The sequence below is a fragment of the Prenolepis imparis genome, unplaced genomic scaffold (genome assembly GCF_030444845.1).
Source record: "Prenolepis imparis isolate NDT839.2.m4 unplaced genomic scaffold, iyPreImpa1.0 SCAF_10, whole genome shotgun sequence".
NCBI classification, from domain to species: Eukaryota; Metazoa; Arthropoda; class Insecta; order Hymenoptera; family Formicidae; genus Prenolepis; species Prenolepis imparis.
This window is the reverse complement of record NW_028141168.1, coordinates 12,104,115-12,118,509: the sequence shown is the minus strand read 5'-3', so window position 1 is coordinate 12,118,509 and position 14,395 is coordinate 12,104,115. Positions and strand designations below refer to the sequence as shown.

At 39.4% G+C, this 14,395-nt stretch overlaps 1 protein-coding gene across 1 annotated transcript in view; it reads left to right on the top strand.

Moving 5' to 3' along the window:
* Nucleotides 1–219: 219 nt before the first annotated feature.
* The window catches only part of LOC145942027 (TWiK family of potassium channels protein 7), a 50,251-nt gene continuing 36,075 nt past the window's right edge, over nucleotides 220–14,395 (top strand). The window contains exons 1-2 of the mRNA XM_083048495.1: nucleotides 220–573; nucleotides 2,853–3,138. Of these exons, the coding sequence (XP_082904621.1) occupies nucleotides 220–573; nucleotides 2,853–3,138 (640 nt within the window). The remainder of the gene's footprint in view (nucleotides 574–2,852; nucleotides 3,139–14,395) is intronic.

Genomic DNA, 14,395 nt, shown 5'->3' with positions numbered 1-14,395 from the left:
GAAAACATTCAACAATAAAGTGTAAAACGCGAGTGATATGTCACGCGCAGTGTATGCTAAATCGTGGTCGTTAAAAATATTTCTCGTTCTTTAAAAACTATTAACTTACCGCGAAATAAGCGACACGGACGGCAAATGCGTGCATACATCGACGTATCCGGCGACGAAGTTGACGGTGGCAGGTCCCGGTGACTTCGTAGATAGAAAAAGGAGGAGAGGATGGAGAAGGATAGGCATTACCGAGCTTACGAGGGCTTCAAGCCGGCGAACAACGGCAATACCTCGTCTCTGAAGAGATCGACGTCGGAACGCTCCAAGTCGCAACAGTCTCGTCAAGTGAGATGTCTGTGTTTCGGCGGTGTGCCGGACAAAGCCAGCCAGCACTCCTTCTTGAAGGGTTTTATGATAAACCTCGGGATATGCGCCCTTCTGGTGGCCTATACCCTCCTGGGCAGCTTCATCTTCCTGGCTATCGAGGGTGGGGCCGACGTTGGTCTACAACAGAGAACTCTCGCCACGACGATAGCCGGAAATCAGCATACCAGGAGAAACACCAGTGCTTGGCTGAAACAAGTAAGAAAAGAAAATTTCTATAGCTTTGTATATGTTATATTTAAATTCTTTTTACAACATTTATTTATTAATATATATTTTTTCATGATAAATACTGTTACATTTTTAATATAAGCAGGAAAATATTAAAATACATGTATCTTTAAATTTCTCTTTTTATATATGTATATAATTTTTCATTTAATCTAATCGAATATAATTACGCGCGGAAAGCGAAGTTATTTTATTCTTTGATAATAAAATATTAAAAATTACAATGCATGCATAAAAATTATTATTGCAATGCATGCATAAAAATATATTAATTAATTATGCATAAAAATTCAGATCCTTCAAAAATTTAAATCCTTAATAGAAAATGCGAACAAAAAAAAATAGAATTTTCTGCAAAAATCAAAATACCTACACTTTCATTAAAAAGAAATCTCTCTCTCTCTTTCTATCCTTTTCATTAAATGCGCGCATCTCCAAACATCCGCCACGTTACACGGCTCGCGCGAAACTGATCTCGCAATCGCAATATCTCGCACGAGAATCAGTTTCGCGCGAGACGCGCAACGTGGTGGACGTATGGAGATGCGTGCGTCTAATAAAAAGGATAGAAAGAGAGAGATTTTTTTCGTCGAGCCCGTTCACTCTTGGCTGTGAAGTTAGGTTGCGCTGTCAGTTGGCGATACCGCTGCGCAGAGTATTGTGGTCGGTGGTGGGGATCAGTCTCACTCAAAACGTGCAGCGTATTAGACGCATGGGATGCTCGCATCTAATGGAAAGAGTAGAAAGAGAGAGATGCTTCGCCGGGCTCTGTTCACTCTTGGCTGTGAAGTTAGGTCTCGCCGTCAGGTGGCGCCACCTCGCAGTCTTTGCGGTCGGTGGTCAGTGGTAGCGTCAGCGATTGGCAATTAGTCTCGCGCAAGACGCGCAACGTGATAGATGTATGGAGAGAAAATGTGCGAGTCTAATATGGAAGTGCAGGTATTTTGATCGAAAGATTTTTTGTAGAAAATTCTATTGTTATGTTCACATTTTCTATTAAAGATTTAATTATTGAATTTTTATGCATAATTAATTAATATTTTTATGTATTGCAATAATAATTTTTATGCATACATTGCAATTTTATTGTATGTAATGCAATATACGTAATGCATTATATGTCCATATAAGTCCATTTTGCTATCTTCACAATAATTAGGGAGAAATTAATTAGAAAAGATCGACGCGAATATAATTGCGGAACGAGAAGAGACATTCCACGGTTATATAATACGTTTATTATCAGAACAGAAATCAAATTATAGGTTATGAAAACCGCATGGCTATACGAAAAACACATAACTAGACAATTATTCTCGAGGGAATTCTCAAAAAGTTGTAGAAATATTTCTTAATAACGGTATAACGTATAACAAGTGCGATCGGAGTAAGAATAATAGAAAGAGAATAAACAATATTTGTCGATACGCTATTATAAGCGCGTCACAATCGTTGCTGTTATTGAAGGACATAAGCCGCGAACTTGTTCTTGCTTCTCTTTTCCTTGAGGAGCAACAAACAGTCGGGAGGCACCAGCTCTCGATTTATCGTCACGTCTCCGGTTTCATTCCGCTTTTCTACCTGAGGTGACCTCAGTGAACCCGAAGTCAATCGAATTATCGGTGCGTTCTGGCGCGAGCGCTCGTTTCAACGAAGTTTTATCGATCGCACTTCCTTTTCGCTATCCTTACACTTTGAAGGAAAAGCGTAGTCCCCGAAGACATCGGCACAAAGGATGCTGTCTGTTACTTCCGGCCAATAATAGCGAACAACGGATGATTGTCTCGATAGCAATGGGCCATTGACAAATGAATGAATATTCGCGTTCTCTCTGTAAAATAATTCGATCTTAATCATCATGATTTTAATCGTTGTGAAAAGACATTTCTCTATTGTACTTTATTGATTTGCTCTCTCTCTCTCTCTCTCTCTCTCTCTCTCTCTCTCTCTCTCTCTCTCTCTCTCTCTCTCGGACGAAACTCCTAAATTTCTTTACGTTGCGATCCAATGAGATTGCACATAAAATAATAAAAATAATAATCGCAAATTTCAATCATCACACAATATATAAACCGCGAAACATGTGTCGTTGCATTTGTGACCATTTAACATATGTTAATTAACGAGCTCGCACGTGTGACATATGTCAATTGCAATCTTAATACCACAAATTAATTCTCCACAGTGACAGTCTACCTGACAATATTTCCAACGTCGCCTAATTAATAACTCTCCGTGTGTTCCAGCTTAATCACGAGGCCCGAGCGAAGACCGTAGAGAGCATATGGATAATCACGGAGCATTTGAACATTCTCTACCGTGAGAACTGGACGAGGCTGGCTGATCAGGAGATCGCGCGGTTTCAGGAGCAACTGGTGAAAAGGATCACCGAGGACATGATGGCGACCCAGAATGCCGGGACTTATACCGGGAGTTCCGCCAGCGAGACCGTAACGGAACGCCGTGTGCCAGAGTACGAATGGAACTTTGCAAAGGCGTTCCTCTATTCCCTGACAGTGCTCACCACCATCGGTAAGTTTTAGATGCAATTAATTAATTATACGTCGCGCATACATGTATACCCATTTCGTCCGCGCTTTAGCGCGCGCGTCTCCCGCTGCGTTCCCGTAAACGTAATGAGATGTTCTAGCAGATTAGAACCGTAATGAAATAACGATGTTACGTGACTATGCCTCTGATAACAGAAACGCATTACGATTTTCCTTCTTTAACTACGTTAAATTCTCTAATGCGACAGTATACATTTTCTTGATATTTTGTTTATTATCCTAGAAAAAAGTACGATTATAATATTGAATTAAAAATTTACAATATATATATAATAAGAAAATCTCGCTAACAAGATAACGAGAATAGAAATTATATAAATTGCACGTCATATTTTTTTTATGCACAATCGCAGTAATAGCATGATAAACAACGGCATACAATCAGTATCAGCAAGCATTTGCGCCGTAATTACAAAGTGCACAGATGATGTTTGCTTTCCTTGTGCGATTTCCTTTCCGCGGAAGCACTGTACATGTGTACGAATACGGTATAAGCTCATGCGAAAGGAGCGCTGGCGCAGCAGAATATTTGTACGTAATTAGTAAGCTAGGAAGAAAGACAGAGGAAAGACATTGGGGCGTACAGACGAATAATTAGTCGAATCAAATACTGCGTCAATTAACTCGCTGTGCTAGCTAGATGAATAATGCTGGAACGCCGAGTTAATTTAATTCTTAATTAGATTTAAACATTTTTTTAAAATTCCATTTCATTAATTTGCAAATTTTTATACATCTCTCATGCGCATCAATATTCAATACTTTAAGGTAAGTCATTCGCAATTTAATTTCTCATTCCTTTTAATCGCTTTTTCTTTATTATAATAAGGAAAACGCGTCATAGAGTTTCATTGAATTTTGCAACAATCTTTTGCAAAAAAAAAAAAATATAAAAAATTTGATTGCATCGCAAATCGTGAATAAAAGAAATTCTTTATGATTGAATAAACCTTCTCTGCTAAGGTAAAATAATTGATCGAGGCGCGGTTTACAAAAGAGAAATCATCAATACAAATCGAGAGTACAAAAGTGTAAAATAATATGCTATCAGTTTTCGGGACAAAGTCCCCACATTAGCGTATAATGTCCGCCCTAATGTAAATGCGAATCTGTTGGCCACTTAGGAGGCGATGCTTCGCTTCGTTCTATGACGAGACCTCCGACAATTTCATTGCTTCCGACTTAATAGCGCTCGAAGCGAATGACGTCACGTCTGACCGTTTACTCTACTTATTACTGAAACGGATTGAAATTTCATAAGAGTCGTTGGATATTAAAAAAAGAAGGAAATAATGGGCAAGAACATTGAACGGCTTATCGAATTATCGATAGATATGCTTTTTCTTTTTAAATGCTTACTTAACTTCCTCGGCAGATTCGAGATGACCTCGTTCAATACTACTGATATACTACACTATTCGCAATATTCGAGTTAATCTAATCCCGCATAATTTGTTCGTTTTATTTTGCATGATTTATATTATTTTTTCATTAAATGAGAGAATAAATCAATTTAAAATAGATTTAAATTATAATAAATGTTCTTATATTATGTTATAATTTTAAATAATTATTTTGAATATAATTTCAAAGATTTTGAAAATTATCAATGATTATTTTAATGTCGTTTTATAGCAAAAATATTGCACAAGAAATATTTTATACCAATTTGTTGGAAATAATTGTTAAATATAGTTTATATATATATATATATATATATATATATATATAATGTTTTCCTCATCCGCAGAATGCGGAAATGCTGAATCCCCATTTGAAACTCCCTTTAAATTCCACGTTTTATGCATCTACGGAAAACATTGAATGACTAGGAAACTCCGTGCGCGGATACCCTTTTTACCGAGGCGGTTTAAACATATGCTGCGCCGCGGCTAGGTACTCGGGAATTAATATTTCGTAACTCGCGTCGGCTCCTGTGTTTATAGAAACGGGAAATGGAAGGGAGGGAGCTAGGCGATTGATCGTTGGCTACGAAACACGTAAAATCCCGAGGGTCGCGTAGTACAGCATCCGCAATTTTCGCCGGCGATGTAGGATATAGGAACGGGCGTAATATGCGCACCCACGCGGTGGCATAATCGCGAAGGGGAACACACACGCGCGTGTGTCCCATGAATTTTAATATAAATTTTAGCACGCGCGTGTGTGTTTTTCGCGTTTATTGTTTGCGATAGATAGCGTGCCGGCCATTCGAGGACGAAGAGATAACTCGTCGTTAAGAGGGAAAGAGATCAGAGTGATCAGTTATTATCCCATGGGTAATCTGAAGATCACAAATATTGTTTTCGAAATTAGAACTGATTCATATTCGATCTTGCTCAGTATCCAGGTGTTTCCTTTCCCAATTTGTTGCACAACCATGACCCCGTACAACACAATACCAACAGCCTCCTATACGAGAGTTGAGCTGTTGGCCGGCAGCGGGATCAATAACGAAACAGCTTCCGACAGGAAAGCGGCATAGAAAATTAATCCGTTCCGGCCAAGTTTGCTCCCGCATCTCCCTAATGTGACTGTCTCTACCTTCTTCGCACATCGCGTGCATGGTTTTTCTAAATAAAAAAAAAAAACTATTTCGCCTGTTCTCGTCTTTCTCCTTTTTTGCGTACAGGGGCGCGAACGTACGATACAACTATCTGTCGTTAATCGTGGTTTTCTTTTATCTTGTTTTTTTTTCAGCATCGCATAGTAGTTAATTACGAGAAGTATCCCGGTACTTTTTATCGGCTTGTCCGAGCACGAAAATATTGTTCAGCGAGTCAACTACGTACCGCGAGTCGGAAAACTTCGTACCAGCATAATACTAAGCGGATGCTATCATTCGTAACTTTCCGCGAACAAAAAAATAACCGGACATATCAACCGGACAAATGAGAGGAAAACTTTTTCTTCGCGACGTGTACATTTCTACGTATTCAACCACGAGTTGAGCACGTAAAATCAACTCAAATGAAGTTTTAATTAATATATATATATAATCGCTATAAAATGTAGCTATTGGGTGTACGTGTAGCAGATGAATTATTGTTTCTTGTATATTTCATACAAAGCCAATTTAATCGTAATAATGTGATTTATTTATGCTTTAATTACGTTTCACTATTAAAAAATTTAGTTGAGGGAAGAACTTTTAAACGGTGAAAAATCCCAAAGTTTTCTTTAGCTGTATCCATTGACAACACAGGGTTTTGTTTGTGAACGGTAGAATTTTTTGGGAGCACACGATTGTACGTTCTATTGGCAAAACAACGATGTTCTATTGAGAATGCGCAAACACATCATGGGGATGAGTAAACAACTCCAAGCACGTAGACGAAGGCGTCCTTTTTTAGGACAACACTTTTCCCACCCTCTCATCGCGTTTGGATAGTTTATCGTTTAAATTACGGTTAAATCTTGACACGAAAGTTTTGCCAATCTTTGCCGACCCTAAGAAATTAGGCAAGGATTTGAAGACAGAAATAAATAACATCGTTAAAAACACGATGGATATTCTTGAATATAGATTAAAGCGATTTAACAAGAATTAAAATAAAACATAGTTAGGGAACATTTACACATTCACACACACTCACACACACATACACACGCACAAGAAGGCAAAGATGTATAGATTGCTTTGTTGTTTTTTTATGATATTTGTGAAAATAATAAATTGTTATTTTACTCGTTAATAAAAATTATTGTAGCGTGCTAATATTTAAAAGATTACTGTACACAAATTTGCTGCATCGTAATTTAATTAATTTTCTGCTTTAAAATTATATTGCATTTTTAATAGAAATTTGGCACGAAAACGCAAGTGTTCGTTTGGCAAATATGTGAAAATTGTCTTTTCTGAACAAGCTTTTGCCAAGCTATCAGTATAATCAATATTACAAAATACATTTATTTAATGAATTGTATCTCAGTTTTAAAGAATTATTTTATTGAAATATGTTTATGCAAATTATAATTGTTGCTGCTTTATTATAATCACAAAATTCGTTAAACTCGATAAATAATTCTCTGCAAACATATAGAATAATATATTTATATATTACTTAAAATATATAATAATATGAACAATTAAAAGATTTTTTGTCGGTGTCTAATTTTATTATGAAAAATTATAATAATCTTTTTTTTTAAAATTCACACAATAATGCTATTTCTCTTACAGTATGTGTATACATTTACGATATAAGTGTATCATTATGAAAAAAATAACGAAATCTCTCACACACATACATATACAAAGAGCACAAAGAAATTATTTTAAATTCACTTTGAAGCGAGATGTTCTCGAAAAGCATATAACTGTTCTGCGGAGACAACAAACTTGCGCAAACATTCAATCTTTCAAAATCTTAACTCTCTCCTTTTGATTTTCTATTCTTCGAGTCTGCGTTAGACGCGGTCCGTAAGTTTCCTTCTTTTCTACTTTACCCACTACACTTCCCTTGCTAGAATTCTATCCCGGCTCAGTGGCACATAATCCAGTTTACGTATCGCAAGAGACGAATCATCCGTTTGCATTTCACGATATGAGGTCGCATGAATATTTGGCCGCTTGCCGCTCCGCGGATAAGAGTTACGTATTCAGAAAATAGTTCGAGCGCCATCGTAGCTGGACGTGGACCAAGGAAGTAACACGGCACCCCGGGAACTGGACTGTATTCTCTAAAGAGATTCCTCGTTTGATCTACTTACGTATCCTAATCCGCGTTATCCCCTATGCGCACACGTATACGAATTTTCCTATTGCCATCTTCCCAGCGTATAGCGTTATCACCATTCGCAACGATCCCTATCGTTTATGGCAAATCGATTCCTATTGTGAGAGCCGGGATATGAATGAAGCAGGACATAGGTGGATGTGTATATTTTTATCTATACTTCGCGCAATTCTCATCTCCGTGAAATCTTTTCACTGATACAGAATACACAATTTTCAAGGGGATAAAAAATATATACCTTTTGAAAAATGAAATAAATATTTTATCTCTTTTTGCTGATAACACATAGTATGTGCCCATACGTATATTTTTTTTTTCGAGGTTTATACTGCTATGAGACTGAAGCGTTTCTAGGATTCCATTAATCATCTCGAATAATTACTTTCGCAGCACATCCACCGATGTATTTCACGCGCTGCAAAAGTATATATGTGTTCGCGTATCTGTTGTAGTACACGAGGACAGTAAGCTTCATCTCGCAACGATGTGACAGTCGGCTGTTGCCAGTCATATGCCACTGTGTTTTTTTTTTCAAACATCCTCTTTATCTTCCCTTTCGGAGTTGTCGCAACTTTAGGTTGACCGAGAAGAGCAGACGTGATTTTGCGACCGTCTTAATGACGGCGGAATGAAGGAGGTGGTGAATTTTAATCAGAAGATCCCCGTCGCTCTAATGGATTGCTAGGCGCGAAGGGACGCCGACTAATCACAATTTGTCGCCCGTTTCGGTTGCCCACGTTACCCGATTGGCGTAGCTTGCTCTCTGCTCGTAACTCAAGCTTCGGATCAATTTTACATCGGATTGTGTTTCGTGCAAATATATAGAATTGAAATCTAATCAATTTTTACATAAAGTGTGGAAAATATACTATTCCTTCTTATTATAACTTCAATAAGAAATCATAAACATAGTTGATAGATATGCTATCTTTCCTCCGCTCAATTATTAATTAATTACATCTCATCGCATTTTATCAGAATGTAAGGTAAATTTTGACAAACGTCTCTGCTTTGGAAGAACTCTTGACGATTGATACGCGAGAATAAGAGAATGTTTAGAATGGCTCGAACTTTGACCAATAGCAGCACCTCTTTAAACTTGGTACCATTATTACAAGCTCCGAGCGTAGCGTAAGGATTAATCGAACCGGTGATAAGAACAGACGAAGTGGAGAGGCGGAACGTGCGCGTGGAGTTCGAAAAAGCGGTAAGGAAGTCCCGGAGTGGCAAAGGGCGCACCTACCACGTCTTCACGTTGCACGAGATTCGAATCACGCCTGTCTCCTCCCTCGTTTTCCCTCGTATTTTCCTCTCTCCCTCCTTCCTTTTCTTCCTTCTTGGCGCGCAACTCGTTTCTCCCCTTTCGGGCACGTCAGCCTTCTTTCAGACATCCTCCATCGTCTTCTTTACCTCTTCCGCCACTATCGCCGTGAAATTGCTATTTTCATTTTCTATTTTCACCAGCTTTCGCAAACGAACCAATAGATCGTCTACCGTTGATCCTGGTTCTACTGCAAGTCCGACTTTTAGTTTGCACCTTTTCGTCTCGTTCAGCAACCGAGAGTGAATGAGAGTAATACGCAGTAGATAATTAATACAAGATTAAGATTTTATATTTAATATCACGCGTATAACGTACCTACGATTTAACGATATTCCGGCTAATAGCTGAAATGACATTATTTTGAGCGAAAAGAAATGTTTTCAACTTGTCTCTGTCTGTGTTAAGAAATGTGACATCGAATAACACACAAGTCACTGTAAATAAGATGAACAAAGAAGTTTCACGTTGAATGGCATCACAATACTATTACGGTCGCATACGTCCTGACGTTTAGCATATTGTATAAAGAATGAAATTTTCGCTTTAGAAAGAAAATGTTCGCAATCGGCGCCGAAACTACCTTCGATTTTTCGAAACTCAATAGCCGCCGTCATAGTGCAGGCTACGTGACGCTTTTGCAAAGACCCAAGATCTGTTAGACGCACAATCATCAATAGCAAATGGTCATATCAATCGGTATCTCCGTAGTGGATATATCCAGGCTTCGACTTGCTCCGTGCAGTACATACAAATGAAGCGAAATTTGTGTGCTAGGTCGAATCGGCTTTGCAGATTTTACTGACGCTGCATTTTGTCCTATTCTACAGTTTTCGGGCACACACAGTTTGGAATACATTGCCCCCGGAGAAATTTGGGCAACGCTCGGAATACTATATATTTAGCGCGCGTGCGTGATTCCTGAATTAAATTGAATTTCCTCTGACTCACCTCTTTCATTATCAAAATCGTCGCGCATTCCCAGAATAAGAAACGAAACGCAATCAGCTTATCCTTCTAATCGAAGAGGTCCTTATTCAATAATTTCATGGAGTTCCCGGCGAGATATCATAAAGTTAACGAGAGAAACTTTCCTCGCGAAAGACAGAGAGAGAGAGAGAAAGAGGGAAAAGCGCCAGTAGATCGACTCTCGTACAAAACTGCAGCTCATTATCGCGAATCCGATAACCCGTTATTGGTGAAGTGAGAAGAGGAAAATAATGAAAGAGAAAGAGAGGGAGAGGAAGGGAGAGGGAGAGAGAGACAGTCTAGCCGGCGTGCAGGAAATGTTGTCACTTTTATTTCCCATCGCGTTTCTCCCCGAGAGAAATAGCGGCAGTTCTCTTACATAGCAATGGCGACGATAGTGTATATCCCCCCCAGACGTCGACGTCGAATGCCACGGGAAGATGGATATCCTCTTTTTCTCTTCTCTTTCTCTCCCTTCCGCGGAAATGGTAATATATACGAATGATCGATCGTCGCTGGAGTGGAATCGGGCACGTCTTTGGGGTATATTTTTTAATCTCGTTGTACGGCCCGCGTAACGTTTTCCTCGTCTCTCCTCTCCAGAGCTCGTAGATAACATTTCGATTGCATATTTACATATTTTCTCGATAATTCATCGATAAATTAGAGAACTAACGTAAGATTATGGATTATAAATATGGAAGAATTGCAAATGACGGATAATTCCGCGTTGAAATCAAAGCTCGAATCCCGACGATAGTTTTCGATCCACCTAATGATATTCAAAGTGAAAGTTAAATTTCGCGTATATAATCGATTATTTATTTCTTGATATCTTCCTTATTTTTGTATTTGCCTCGTATCATTTATACGATGGTATTAAACGCAGAATTCTAAAGTTGACTGAGTGCTATGTTTCAACCTTTCTTTGCGATGCACCATTTTCTTTCATTCCCGACGTGTTTAACGGAAGATAATTTTATAAATGACTGTTATATACATTATGATGTGATATATCGAGCACAGAGATGCGCGTTTCAATCTACGTACTTTATACCTGTTTAACTTTCATGAAATTATAATGAAGCAGTTTTATGATTGATTCTTGTTCTTTCGTCGATTATGACTTATTTCTCTCTTCGATATAATTTTCTAACAAAATTGAGAGAGACACAATTTTTACTGAATTATCTATTCCGGCTCTAATACGTATACACTATATTCGTATAAAGAAATGCCAAGAAATTCGCAAGAACGATAGAAAGAAAACGGAAAACGAGAAAACTCGCGGCTGATTAATGCGTCACGCCTTTAACGGGAAAACAGAGAACCCATGCAGCTTCCTCTCCAGCGCAGCGAATATCTAATTACACTTGGAAATTATTTTTCCCCTCGAAAAGTAACGACCCAGTTATGCTGTTATTATTAATGTCTGAGTTGCACGGGCGAGAACGACTTTCGAGCTATCGCACGAGCCCCATAAGACGGCGTTTGTCTTCTAGATTATACGCTCGTTTCTCGCGTATGTCTTTTTTCCCTCGTAACGTATCGAATAATGCAGCCGTTTATGAATGAAGAGCCCCTGGGAATATCGTAATTGCAATACATTAACATTTCGCGATGCAATCTTTCTTTTTTTATCTCTCGTAAATTTAGCTGAAGAAAATTAATAATTTGATAAGTAAATTCAATAAGTTCGATTTGAATTTTTAGTTTAACTTTTTCTTAATTACAAAGGGATATAATGGTTTATTTCATATGATAATAGCTCCTTTAACAGCGAAACGTTAATACAGTAACGTATACGCGTTCTTAATATAAAATTGGATGCTCGGGCAAAAAAGCGTATACCTTGCCCGGTAAAAATTGTAATCGCGTTTAAAGCGAGCCTCGCATATGTAGCCGCGAACGTATTGTATATTCTTTTAGCCGCTCCATATTTCGGCATAATCTTCTCAATAAAAACTTCACTGCGTAATCCTTCGTGTATATCGCGCGGGTGTGTGAACGTATCTCGCAGTCTACCGACGGTTCGCGTGTTGATCCTTTTTAAATCCATTTACGACAAGGCGGCCGCATAAATTCATAAGTAATGAGGAAATGCGCCGAGCGAGATAGGAACGCGAGGCGGAACGACAGAAAGCAGAAGCGCGGACCCAGCACGCGCCTGCACACGCTGCTGCTTACAAAGGCAAGGCTAGCTGGCATCTATAAATCTGAAGCCGGTGCTTGAGGGAGATAGCGTACAACGCGGACGAAATTTTCGGACATTAAGCAGCGGGCGGAGAATGGATTTTTCATGTTCCACCTAAAAATTCACGTTTAATGTGAATCAAAATATCAAGAGTCATTTCCTACCTAATGTTTGTTCTCAAATTTTTCTCAAGTCTCTCCTAAAAATTATATACACATAAGAGAATAATAGGCAGTATAAAGAAATATGTATAGTTAGGGATGTAAGTTATTAACTCCATAATTTCTTAGCAATTGTATTTATGCAGATTAAAAATGCATGAAAGTAAAGAATATGTATTTGGCGCGATGGTTGATTAATCTTGTTGTTAGCATAATTATTTTCTCGGATAGCTTCGTCTCTGGCTATTTTGAATTTGCTTTCACGTTGCACAACGATGCAACATGGTAGCCGATAATACATAAACTGGCTTTTCTCGCATGACACACGTTACTACGTTTTGACAACGTTAATTTCGCTGCCTGTCGCCCACAGCTCGCGCGCGCGAGCAATTTTAATTGCGTAATTGTTGCCTTTAACTATCGTGTCAGCAAGTTGCGACCCATCGGATGAGGCTAGATTAATTATCCATCTCTGGTGTGAATAAATACGTCCACTCGGCGTTAGGTTCAATCATTATGATCAATCGAAGATCCTATCAAGGCCGTCGCGATCGCTCGCTCTTCTCGATTGCGCTCGATTTACGTGCAAGGAAACTTCAAGAAAGACACGGTTTCGCCTGCATTTGCTTACTCCCGTACTTCTAGCGTAAAGTGTACGAATGGCGTCCACGTTCGCGCGTGTTAGCTCTTCCAACTACTCGCGAGTATTGCTCCTCGAAACTCTCTCGCTAGCCCGAAGTTGAAACACGAGACAAGCATTCGGCCGTCGTCGTCGTCGTCATCGTCGCCAAGCAGTTGAAAATAGAACGTATACCGAGAGGAGTAATTAAACCCGCTAATGCAAATGGATAGCAGGCGGCGGCGGTGGCGGCGACGAGAGCGGAAAAGGAAGAACGGCGAAGGAAGAGAACCTGGAGAGAGAGTAGAGATTCTAGACAGAGAGCTGTGCGTCCTGAGCAAGGACGATCTCTCTCTGTGAAAGTTGCCTAGCCCCCCCCCCCCCCGCAGACTCTCGCACGGTTACGGCACCGTTGGAAATATAGGCGAAATATGCTAAGAGCTAACCCGGGGGAGCGCTCGCGGTCTTAGCATAACAACGTCCTGACATTCGGCGCAAAACTTCTGAATATGCACGAGAGACGCTCGGAATTAAAACGAGATCCAGCTCGCGTCCTCCGCGCGATCGATTTACGAGACGCGAGCTTCTCCATTTACAGACGATCTCTACCTATCCATCTAAACCTCTACCTATCCATCCAAACCCCTTCCTCCTTCTCTGTCCTTTTCGCGAGAAGAGTATCGACGAATATCGGCGAAGAACATCTTTCGGGGGAGGGTTGTTAGAGCAACTCGCGCTTGTGTGCGTTCAAATCCGATGGACGGAGGACTCGAGGACCGTGAGCAAAGTTGTTAACGATCCGGCATTGCGTGTGAGTTCGAGTTTCCAACGGATTCATTTGTCGCAGGACTTTGGAACGGGGGAGTCAAGCTTTGAATCGCTACGAAAAATGATAGGACGGAGAGAGAGTGTACTGACCGATAATACGTTGTAGAAACGTTGCCATTCGCATCTGTATGTTCTGCCCCTTTTGTTGCTGCAAAGTTGTTATATGTGTGCATCGGATGCATTTGTCGAGCTTGACAAATGTACAGGAAACTCCACGCACATTTCTCGTTACATCATTATTTTCCCGTTATAAGTTCTTTCATCTGCAATATAGGAGGAGAGATTGTATACAAATTTTTATTGAAAGATATAAACTGCATATTGCGATCACGTTTATTTGACATTCGACTTTTTCATCAAATATGCTATATTTTATATCGTTTTATGT